The 12,412-nt window shown below is 42.7% G+C and overlaps 2 protein-coding genes across 2 annotated transcripts; both read right to left on the bottom strand.

Annotated features, from left to right (window-relative positions):
* Positions 1-4,096: 4,096 nt before the first annotated feature.
* LOC134441669 (ovarian cancer G-protein coupled receptor 1-like) lies at positions 4,097-5,080 on the bottom strand. Its single transcript, XM_063192061.1, has one exon. The coding sequence runs from the start codon at positions 5,078-5,080 to the stop codon at positions 4,097-4,099; it is 984 nt and encodes a 327-aa protein (XP_063048131.1).
* Positions 5,081-10,474: 5,394 nt separating this feature from the next.
* On the bottom strand, positions 10,475-11,428 carry LOC134441668 (G-protein coupled receptor 4-like). Its single transcript, XM_063192059.1, has one exon. The coding sequence runs from the start codon at positions 11,426-11,428 to the stop codon at positions 10,475-10,477; it is 954 nt and encodes a 317-aa protein (XP_063048129.1).
* Between the last annotated feature and the right edge of the window lie 984 nt (positions 11,429-12,412).

Below are 12,412 nucleotides of genomic sequence, written 5' to 3'. Positions count from 1 at the left end.
TATGGCTGTCACACCAAAGGACTACAAAACTAATACATCTGGTGGTAGCAAAACATAATTGATTGACTGAAGAACTCTCAGAGAAAAATCTAAAATCCATCCTTGCCATTGGCTTCTCAAGGGTCTAAAGTCACAATTTATGTACCACTGGAGCTTCAACAATAGATAATTATCCACAGAATTAACCAAAAATATGATGTCACACCACAGGACATTGTTTTCTGCGACAAAGTTTCATAAGTCCATACAGTCTCAGAAAAACAGGGAAAAAATTAACCATTGCCACTTGCTAAAATAGACACCTTGAAAAACATGTCAGGGTTGTTTAGACAAATGACTGAGCTTTGATTATTTATCTAAAAATGTTTTAATATGGAGAACCAGGCTTGCCTCAGTCACACCATAGGACAAATGTGACATTTGACTCAAAATTAAGTATACTTATTTAAGCTCTGTATTTATTACACATTACTTTTTCACAACAGCCACATTAGTTTAATCATTTAAAGCATTGACAATTTTGAAAGCATGAATTTACTTAATTTTAAGAGCCTGCAACAGCAAAATTTACACGTCACGTCATCTACCCACTTATCTTTTATCTCATCTGTTGAAGCAGCAGGACCAGATGAATCTGTTTGATTTGGAGTGCAACCTGGTTCCATTGACACTTTCACATCAACAAAATCCAGCCATACTGATTGGACCGTTTGGTCTCCTTCATTAACAGCTGTTGGTGCAAAGGCATCCTTATTTTGGCACGTTTGGCGCAGGCACAGGCTTTTCTGGCCTTGACCGGTAACAAACCAAGGGAGGCGGGTTAGAAAGTCGATAAAAATCCGGCTAGTTTGCAGTGTGAATGAGCTGTCATAGGGCAAAACTTAATAATAGAGAGATGCCTGCTTGGGCAGACTAAAGGCATTTACACACTTGGTCCCTTTCAGCCATTGAAGCAAACTCAGACCTGTAACAGACCTGTGAGCATTTTCAGTGCACACGTGAACACTTCACAGCCAGCTTCACAGTACTCAGACCGCTCAGGGGTGAGTTTCTCAAATGAGAAGTTGTTAGCCTGTTAGCAACTTCGGTAGTTGCCAATGGGAAAATGCATTGAAAACAACAAAGAAGCTAATGTAGTAAACAACTTTGGTTTTGAGAAATTCATCCCAGAAGTGAGACCTTTGTTTGCATGGTCTGAGTGCGGTTCACCAAAGATTCCTGATAAGTTACATCTGCGACTAAGACTAACACTCCATAAAAGCCAAACGGAACAAAAAAGAGCACTTGGTCCTTTTTGTAATAAACTCACAAAGTAATGACAAACTTGATTGTAGCATTTTGTGCAGCAAAACCTCACTCTGATCATGCTCCCAATTTTATTACATATTTCAACCTGTTGTCAGGTGTGGAGACTTTGTGCAGTGTCACAGGAAGTATGATCCTGTTTACATGTACAGTGCCCTCCATAATTATTGGCACTCCTGGTTGAGATGTGTTAAAAGCCTTAAAATAAATTCAGTGTTTATTGCAGAACAATACTGTCACACTGAAAATTGTAGGAAAATGTAGCCTTCAACTCAAATGAATTGTAAGAAAATAAAACAATCCCTGACTAAAAAATAATTATTTTTCATTAAATCACCTGTTCCACAATTATTGGCACCCTTAACAATTCCCAGAAAATAAATATAATTGAAGCATTTTTGTCATTTCTACAGTAGTTTACAAAGTTTACCAGAGTATGTAGGAACATTTAATTAGTAATTCATCACTTCCTGTTTCCCTGGGGTATAAATATGACGTGACACCGAGGCCATTTCTCTTATCCACTCTTAAACATGGGAAAGACAAAGGAACACAGCATACAAGTGATGCAGATGTGCGTCGACCTTCACAGGTCAGGCAGAGGCTACAAGAAGATTGCCACTCAACTGCAGCTGCCGATATCCACTGTGAGAGGAATAATTAAGAAGTTCACAACAACTGGAACAGTGGTAAACAAGCCTGGACGAGGACCCAAGTTTATTTTGCCACCACGCACAGTGAGGAGGATGGTAAGAGAAATCAAAAGATCTCCAAAGCTCACTGTTACAGAATTACAACAAATGGTAGCATCCTGGGGTCACAAAGTCTGTTTGGGAGGCATGCACGGAGAAAACCTTTCCTCACTCACAATCATAAACGCAAACGTCTGGAGTTCGCCAAGCGGTATTGGGGCTTCAACTGGGACCGTGTGCTTTGGTCAGATGAGACCAAGATTGAGCTTTTTGGCAACAAACACTCTAAGTGGGTCTGGCGTGCCACAAAAGATGCGCATGCTGAAAAGCACCTCATACCCACTGTGAAGTATGGGGGTGGGTCAGTGATGCTGTGGGGCTGTTTCACTTCCAAAGGCCCTGGGAACCTTGTTAGGGTGCATGGCATCATGAATGCTTTGAAATACCAGGACATTTTAAATCAAAATCTGTTGCCCTCTGCCCGAAAGCTGAAGATGGGTCGTCACTGGGTCTTTCAGCAAGACAATGACCCTAAACATATGGCCAAATCTACACAGAAATGGTTCACCAGACACAAAATCAAGCTCCTCCCATGGCCATCTCAGTCCCCAGACCTCAACCCCATTGAGAACCTGTGGGGTGAGCTGAAGAGGAGAGTACAGAGGAGAGGACCCAGGTCTCTGGATGATTTAGAGAGATTCTGCAAAGAGGAATGGCTGAAGATCCCTCTTTCTGTCTTTTCCCATCTTGTGAAACATTATAGGAGAAGATTAGGTGCTGTTTTGTTGGCAAAAGGGGGTTGTACAAAATATTAACACCAGGGGTGCTAATAATTGTGACACACATTATTTGATGTCAAATAATTATTTCTTTATGTGGGATTTTTTCCCCACTGAATAAATGCACTTGTATTGAAGGTTGGATTTTTCTCTTTTTTTCCATTAAGGTCCCATATTATTTAGAAAAAAAATAATAATAATTGGAAGCTAAAAAACACATCTCAACCAGGGGTGCCAATAATTATGGAGGGCACTGTATACGGATTTTTTTGTAACTACAATCATTTGTGCTTCTTGTGAATAGGCCTACATAAACCGAGGTTTTAGATCTCTAAAACAAACATTTTTAAGTGGAGATTCAAAATTAAAAAGTACCTGTCACAATGGTGTTTTTATTTTTATCCACATACCATGTTTATGGAGACGGATTAAAAAAACACTTTTAACTCTATCTCTGTTCCTGTAAGTAACCAAGGCCATAGTTGGCAGCATCTTATTGAAGGAGAGGATTGTGTACGTCCCAGGGAAAGGTGCAGGACGAAGTAGTTTGAGAGTGAGAAGAGTCCGAAGTGAGAAGTCCGCACACTTAGAATCCTTTTTGTTGCATTTTATTTTTTCATGGCAGGATAACTTTCCGACCTCAACAGGATTCTAAGTGTGTGGACTTCTCACTCTAAAAACTACAGCATCTTATTTCACAACTAGCTGGATGGCACAACACTCCTGTGATGCATGCGTGTGCGAGAGAGACAGAGAGATGAGGGCCGAAGAGACAAAGAATGTAAATCTGGAATGAATGTATTTTATTTTGCACAAGTAAGCCACTGTAAATAAAAGTAAGTGTTGATTATACTGATACAAAAACACAAAAACACATTTTAAGCAGTTGGAGACTCTTGCATTAGTATTGTGCAATTAGTATTGCAATAATCAGCAGAACAGCAAAAATTTCATCACAGCAGAAATGGCATGAGAGAAAGAGAGAGATAAAAAAAGTTACATTTTCAATTGACTAAGCATTTGACACAAATCGAATAAAGAGAATAAATGTTGTCAACAATCTAAAACATCATAACAACCATCATAACTATACAGTAATGTAAATGTAAAGTCAGCTGAATATAAACATAAAAGAATGCATTAGACATAACCATATGAATTTCAGATGTTGCCAATGTTTTTTTTTTTTACCTCCTCATATGGATTTAGAACAGTCTTCAAGCAAAAACATTTTTTCTTCTGTTTTTAATTATTATTTATTTTTTTACTGTGATATGGATACCCCTGGGTGTGAAACAAAGAATTGAATTGAAAATTCAATCAATTGTCAAGATCAATGATTTGAGTTTGCGGTGCTTGGATCATTTCATCTTTTGATGGATCTCGTAATTGTTTTCTTGATTTTATAGAGGGCTGTGCTCCAGCTCCACTTACTGTTGTGTCGTCCGTGGTGTTGGTCTCTAACATCTCTCTGCACTTTCTGAAACGTCTGAGCCATGGGAAAGCCAGGAAAATGTCCTTAGCGTCCCTCCGCATGAAGACGTAGAAGACCGGGTCTAGCAAGGGGTTCAGGGACATGAAGACCTCTGTAAACATATGGAGATGCTGAAGAGCCTGGGTGTGTCGAATACATAGTATGAGAAGATCCATCACAATGTAGGGCAGGAAAAAGACCACATAGGTGCACAACACAAGGCCTAGGGTAAGTAAAACTCTACGCTGCTGCTGGCGAGACACAGAGCGGGACTTTGAGAGGACCCTCCACGTTCGGAAGAGCGGAAACACTAGCAAGGGGAAGGGGAGCGCAAAGGGCAAGGCTCGGTACTTGTCAACCACGTCTACCTGGTCACATAATACCACCATAAAGATGGCTGCCATCCACACAGTGGCAGACACAAGGCAGGCTTTCTTGAGTGTTCGATGGTATCTGTAGAACACAGGATAAGCGATCATAGTGTACCTCTCGACGGCAATGCACCCCATGAACCAAGTGCTTGCTAACAGTCCTGTGATGTAAAGCGCATACGTGTATGTCCCTTTGAACGCAGCCCAGTAGAGAGCGTTGCCGAAGAGCTGTGCCACATCAGAGATCATAAGGTTGAGGACATACACAGGAGCGACATGGTCAGGTTTGATAGAGAAACAGAGACCGTAAACCGCAATTAATGTGATGGGCAAACCAATAACAAGCATTGTGCAGCTGACCGTGGTCAGGACCGCATCTCGCACATAGTCCTGATGAACGGCAGTTGCGTTGGCTGTTCCATTGAAAGTGCTGTTGATCGTCTCATTGAGATTCTCCATTTGAACTGCTTTGGTCTTCGGTTCTTCTCAAGGTCAAAGTGAAGGTTAAGATACACTTTATTGTCCTCCTAGGGGAAATTCATGGAGTGAAATATTACTACTTGAACAGATCACAAGGCATAATTGTGATGTACTCTGTGTCAAAAAGCTGTATCCTCTTGTGCACAGGGGGTCACCAGAGGGTCTTTTCACTATTTGCTGAAAATACTCAACTACATATTAACAACATTGCTATGACATTGCCGAGAGCATTAAGTAACAGATTAAGGTGCCGTTTCCACGTAGCTGGATATTTTTATATGTGGATATTTTTTCTCCTGCTTGTATTGGTTTTGCATTGGTTTTGGCCTTCCGTTTCCACGTAGCAGATATTTAAAAATCCAGGTGCAGGAGAAAAAAATAGCAGGAGAAGAAAATATCCTGTTTAGGGGTCTGAAATGCATTTGTTACAATGGAGGATTTTTTTTATCCACACGTTGCGTTTCCACCTAGCAGGAGAAAAAAATACCCTGCTAAAAAAAATATCCTGCTACGTGGAAACAGCACCTTAGGCATAGCCATTACAATTTTGGTGAAAGGAAGGTTATAACATAGGCTCTGCCCTACGGGGTTAAACTGCATTTAGACATTAATTATAGTCAGCTGATACAACTTGCAGTAAAGCGTACAGGAACTCCAACTAGCAAACCAACTACAAGATCCACTTTCATTCTCCTTTACATTACATTACACTTTCATGCGCAGCCACTTACAGTTATTCACAGGGTATTGGTAACAGTCCCTGGAGCTATGTGGGGTTACATGCCTTGCTCAAGGGCACTTCAGCAATGGATGGATGTGTAGGGATAGGTAAGTAAGGGTGGGATTCAGAGCTCCAACCCTCTGACCATAAGACCACCTCCCTAATCATTACACCATGGCTTCTTTAATGTCTTTAATGTGCATTTGTATGTGGATTGTGGAGAAGTGTCATGCAAGACAAATGTCTGTGCAAACAGACAAAGTCTATCTTATCTTATCATATCTTCCACCCACAACAGAACATACATACGTATACAAATCATACGCATGTTTCACCAACGCAGAACCATAAATAGCAAAGCAAAGACAAAGGAGATGAGTGCTGCTTACCGATAGATATTCAGTTTTTCTTTCTTACTTTCTTTCTTCTTCTTCTTGTTCTGACCACAAGTTACTCTGTGGTACAGTATGCACATGCACAGTCTAAACAGAGAAGTAGTTTGCCTCTGTGGCACCTTCACCTTATCACTAACTTCTAGCAGGAAGCCTATGGTACCTCACCCAACATCCTGTGTCATGCACATAGAGGTTGCGGCAGACATTGCGACATTGAAGAGCACATACTTGATAACCACAATAGCCAACATTAATAGTGCATTACTTATAATAATATTAATATGATATTTGTATGTTAAAGCTTTGGATCTCTGTCTTTTCTGTTTTTTATTTGTTTTTTACTTTTTTCACAAAAAGTCTGGGCCCACCCACCCCATCCTTCCTGTGACGCTGCAATGATGTCTAGTCAAGTCTTGGCAAATCGACTACCTCAAGAAATCCAAATAGCTTTTGTTAAGCATGTCCAGCGGCTTAACCCATTTAAGCTTAAGGCACCTGCAAAAAAACGCCTGCTGAATACTTAAGCCCTTTTTGGGAAAAGGTGCCCTCTGTCTATTAAAACCTAAATATCTCAGCCTCTGAAGCGAAGCACATAAAAAAATGAAAAAAGTTACATTTAAAAGCTAGGACCCTCATTTGCATCAGAATCTAGTCATTCAGCTCTTTACATTTTTAATGAAAAAAAAAAAACCCTCAAATCTTAAGAGCCTGAATGCAGCAGTACATGTCGCTCCAGGTGCCAAAGGTCAAACAACGTATGTATACGTAGCATCAGGCTAAAATGAGCAGTAATTTTAAGACAACGATGCACTAGTTATGTCATTGCCGCTGCTGTTAGCTATGTCAGAGAACAGTGTTATGAATTCTTATGAATATGAAGCATTTCATCAACAAAGTTTAAGCCCACTTTTCAAGACTGTAGCTGCAAATTCTGGGCCCTATGTCCAATCAGCTCAGATGGACCTCCACACCCAAAATGTATAGGCTACATGCTGTATATCTTACTCTGTGTAGACCCCCACACATGTGGTGATACTTCCTATTACGACGCCCTCGACACTCTTTGAAAACTTTAGATATTTCTCAGATGGCGCATTCAGGCCGAGTGAGAACCGTGCCGGTGCCCGTTCACGCATGCGTAATCGCGAACCGATCGTCGTGTTCACGCCACAGATCCTAAAATTCGTGAATCGGAAAGTTGGTTCGCAATGCCAATGGCAAAATTCTTGTTTTTTCTCTGCGAACCGTACCAACAACGTGGCAGGTTCATTCGGGTACTATTTTTAGGATTCTTGCACACCTCCTTTTGCCAGGTGCGAAGGAGTGGATCCACTGGGTCACCAACGTATAGAGACAAAGAAGCTCCCGCACACTGTTCTACATTGTCTACGACCTTCCTCATAGACTGAAACGTCGCAAGTAAAAAAACCTCTGCAAATGTGAACAGTGTGCGGGAGGTTCATCCAGGTGACACAGTCACATGCGGAAAAACTTCAGAGCCCAGAACACGAGTGGTTCGGTAAGCACTTTAGTGAAGTGTTCTAGTCTCCGATGTGCAGTTAAACTTAACATAGATGTAAGACATTGACAAAAAACACCTACACACACACACACACACTGCAGTAAAAACATACATGAATTTCCATAATAAATAACACTTTCACTCACAAACAAACACAACCACACACACACACACACACACACCCATGTGCAGTAGAAAAGGGCGAGGGCGACGAACGCCCATTTTTGACAGATTTCATCAAAAACTACCCAATCACTAGTTCTTAGTGTAATTAATAATTTAATAACCCTTGGTGAAATCCGCAAAAAATGGGCGTTACTCGTCCTAGCAAGGCTAGAACACTTCACTGTGAGAGATTCCCTTGGTTTACAAAGCAACACTGAAAGGCCAGTGCTCACTGTCATGATAGTCAGGCTATCTAGTAGTAGCTATCTGCAGAGTTTAGCAACATAAGGCCTGTTCAACGATAACTATAAATATAGGCTAAATACAACTTTAACCTTTTGAAAAATAGCTGTAGCTCTAGTGAATGGTGTCGTTCACATAACATCTGTACTGTAGCTAGCGACCCTTTCAGAGCCATAAATTAAGGTCCGCAAATCAGAGTTCCTTAGAAATGAGAAGACGTCATGCCTTCTGCGGGTGGATGTTTATTTTTTTTATTTGACCTTTATTTCACCAGGAAGGTCCCATTGAGGTAGAAACCTCTTCTTCCAGGGAGTCCTGGCCAAGACGGCATTAAGACAGTGGAGGCACATGTATATTATGACATAAAAAACAGATTTAAAAAATAAAATAAAAGCACACGTAAGGATAAAAGACATATCAGACATAGGGGCAAACAAAATAGACACTGGACAAGACTAACAAGTAAGACCATCAAGCACTAAACAGTAAGAACTAACAAACTAATAAAATCTGACATAAAAACACACACACACAAAACCTCTGTAAAACTGAGTTTAAAAGCAGTGACACTCCTCTACTAAAGTTGTTTTTAAAAGTTTTTAAAACTCTCTACAGAGGGCACAGATGCCAAGCTTAATGTGTTTTGGAGGTTATTCCAAACATGTGGGGCATATGAACTAAAAGAAGTCTTACCTAATTCAGTACGCACTGTAGGAATATTTAAGATAATTTTATTTCCTGACCTAGTGCCATAGGAATTGGTTTGGCGTGACACCAGACAATTGATATATGATGGGAGTTTACCCACCAATGCCTTCACAATAAAAATGAGGAAATGGCTTTTCCTCCTAAGTGATAGTGAAGTCCATGTTACCATTTCATACAATGCGCAGTGATGTGTTTTCATGTTTGCGTTTGTAATAAAACGCAGTGCCGCATGGTAAACTACATCTAGTTTATGAGAAACCGGTATCACTGTTGGCAAGTGTGAACAGAAATATCTTCATAGAATGAGTACTTTTTTGTCATGCTGATAAGTTGCTTTTGAGAGGCCTTGCATAATTTATCACAAGGTTTCTACAGTAACATAACTCTACACTGAAACATCTCTAAAACCCCCCAAACCTCTTTCAGTTGACAGAGAAAGTCTTACAGCAGACGCTTCCTTCCCAACCGATAAGACACACCCAGTATAAACAGGAAAAGCAATAGCTGCCATTCGTGGTTCTGTTTCATATCAATGTACCGTATTGACAATTATGAAGAAAGGCATACCACAGTTGGTAAATTCAGACATTTTATTCACCTCAGATTAATGCAGTACCTATTTATTCATGTCAGTGTCTGCTTCAGGGCATTTAAGTAAATGTTTTCAAATGCTTGGCAAAAAGAAGAAAGTGTAGTGCTGTCGATATTGGCAAGAGATACCAATCTGTGCTTTGTCATCTTCGAGCAGACGGCTTCCGTGTATCAAGCAGTGCTGACGTGCAGTATGATGACACATTGTAGCTAACCATGGGCAACAGTAGCCTGGTCCTGCAGCCTGATCTCCAAAAATTCCGTGCTCCTGGACACGGATGTTAAGGACACGAAATCCGTATCCAGGAGCACGGATTTTGCCAAAATTCCGTGCTCTTGGACACGGAATTGTTTTCCGTGCTCCTGGACACGGAATTGTTTTCCGTGCTCCTGGACACGGAAGTGCTTTGGAGATCATGTTGGGTCCTGACCATCCCATAATACTACCGTTTCATTTTGTAGTACGGAGCCAATCTTTTGGCGGAAGTACGTAGGATGGCGCGCAAGGCTAGGTCAATAGATCACCGTAGCCCAGTTCCACCAGTGGAACGGTGTATTAGTCACTGAAAAAAACATACTTACATAGTACTACATCATTATGAGAGCGCACTTTACGACTTGATCAATGCCATTCTGATAACAGGTTATTTATAACAGGGGCCTTGTCTTAATGGGTTAAACGAAGTAGATGTACACCACCATTTACTAAACACTAATCACTAATCACTAACTTGGTTCCATACTAGGCCGGAAGAAATGTATGACTTAGGCTACAGACTGAGGGGGAGCTGAATGCACTGCTCAAGAAATGTAATCAAAATTGGTTTTGGGATAGTGTGTGTGTGTGTCATGTCTGTGTGCATGCCTGTGTCCAACTGTACTGAGACGTGCAACCTGTTTTTTACAGTCAATTTATGACTTGTGCACATCCACACACTGCCTGTTGTGTTGTGGCTTCCTTTATTGGGCTCCGTCCTGGTGACTGTGGTATTGGGTCTGTTTCCTTATAACCGGGTGCGTGTTTGCTTTTAATTGTGAGAGTCTGCATGACTGGTAGTAGTAGTCTGTTGTGTTGGCAACAAAACGGATTGTGCCTGCAGATGCTGCCTTTGCTGTCGGCGTTGTTGTCGGCGGCGGCAACAGCAGGGCATTAGGCCTACGAGTAGACTTCTCTCCCGCATTAGCACATAGAGTATGGGGTCGGCCATGGGGCTCAGGGAGAGCAGGGTGTTGCATATCACGGGGAAGTGCCTGACAAACCCTCCTCCGTCCTCCTTCATCAGCAGTTTGGGCATAAACTCCCAGGCCAGCATTAAAATCACATAAGGCAGGAAGAAGACAGTGTAGGTGAACAGAACGAGCGCCAGTGTACCCATGACTTTTCTCTTCTCCCGAGCGGAGACGGCTTTGGACTTGGACAGGGCCCTCCACGTGCCCACGAAGAACCACACGACCGGCAGGTAAGGGAGCAGGTGCACTATCCCGAGGCATAGCGCAACATCCTGCACGTTGATTAACGCGGCAAAGGTCGCCAGCAATACCGCGCCGACAATGACAAAAGCTGCCAACCAGACCAGCAGGCAGTAGAGGACGGACCTTCTGATAGTCCGGTGAAAGCGGTACCACATGGGGTGGGCGATCATGGCGTACCGCTCCCCCGAGATGCACACCATGAAGCCCACGCAAGCAATCAGGCTCGCTGCGTACACGACGCCCAGCACCTCAAACACCATCCCCGAGGTCAGACTGAAGATGATCGGCTTCACGCAAACCTGAAGCACGTCGGAGATCAGCAGGTTGATGACGTACACTGGCACCACATGGTCGCTCTTGATCAGGGACAAGAGCCCGCAGATGGCCAAGCACACCACAGGCAGCGCGATGGGCAAGATCACCCAGCAGTGGAGGCCCATGGAGGTCTGGATGTCCAACCAGTCGGTGTGATTTATGTAATCCTGGGATTTCCGGTGAAAGTCCTCCATTGTGGATCAAGGTGTCGCTGTCGTCTTTGAAAGCCAGCTGTCATTGGGCTCCATGCAGCACTGTGGTCAGGAGAGTCTGGAAGGACAATGTTGAGCAGAGATAAAACAACCAGTGTTATTTAAGGGCATTAAGAGCGTGTGAGGTGTGTGCGTATGTGTGTGTGCGTGTGTGTGTGTGTGTGTGTGCGCGCGCGCGTGTGTGTGTGTGTGTTACTCTATGCTTTGTGCACTTTCCCCATTTCATATGGCGTCAATAAAGACCATTCTATTCTGTGCTTCAGATGGTGCACTTGTGCACTTCGGGCACTATGTTTTAGTGCGTAATTAATATGCTATACACACTAAAACATGAACACTACCGGCGGCGGCGCACGTAGGTTGCAGCAGCCCCTTGCTTTCCCAACTTTCAGTGTTTATTTGTGTTAAAATGTGTCTTTCGAAATGTCTATCGTCGGAAAATATGTCGGAACGCACGTACAGTCGGCAACAGCTGTTGCAGATAAGAATGGACAACTTAAGCAATGTATTGGATGTACCAATGAAGACTCTGGAAGAACTAGGAATTCTCCGGCGGCATAGGACTACATCGGACCCGTCTGCCTCGCTATGCCGACACAGAAAAAGATGCTCAAGAATTAGGAAAAGAAAAGGGGCAACGAGGGTTGGCGTAGAGGAGTTGGCGTGGGAGGTGGGCGGGTCGAGACACGGCTTGCAGCCAGACCCCAACTCGATCTCAGCAAAACCATCAATTCTCTTGGCAAACGTCAGATCTGCTGGACAAATACAGATGGATGACATTCACGGCTACTAAGTGATCAGGAACCCAAAATCCGTGAGGAACTGCTGTGCGTTAGGTGATCACCGAATCATGGCTGGCTGCGCTCTGAAACGAACGGCCACCATACCCGATTCGGGCCTTTACAACTGGAAAAAAACTAACGTGGCCACACCGAGCGAGAGCGGGACAGAGGCCCCTTCCTTCCT

Source organism: Engraulis encrasicolus, chromosome 24, assembly GCF_034702125.1.
Source record: "Engraulis encrasicolus isolate BLACKSEA-1 chromosome 24, IST_EnEncr_1.0, whole genome shotgun sequence".
Lineage (NCBI taxonomy): Eukaryota > Metazoa > Chordata > Actinopteri > Clupeiformes > Engraulidae > Engraulis > Engraulis encrasicolus.
This window is presented reverse-complemented; position numbering and strand designations above follow the sequence as displayed.

Coding starts and splice junctions, on each gene's coding strand:
- LOC134441669 (XM_063192061.1), bottom strand. CDS start 5,080: ATGGAGAATCTCAATGAGACGATCAACAGCACTTTCAATGGAACAGCC.
- LOC134441668 (XM_063192059.1), bottom strand. CDS start 11,428: ATGGAGGACTTTCACCGGAAATCCCAGGATTACATAAATCACACCGAC.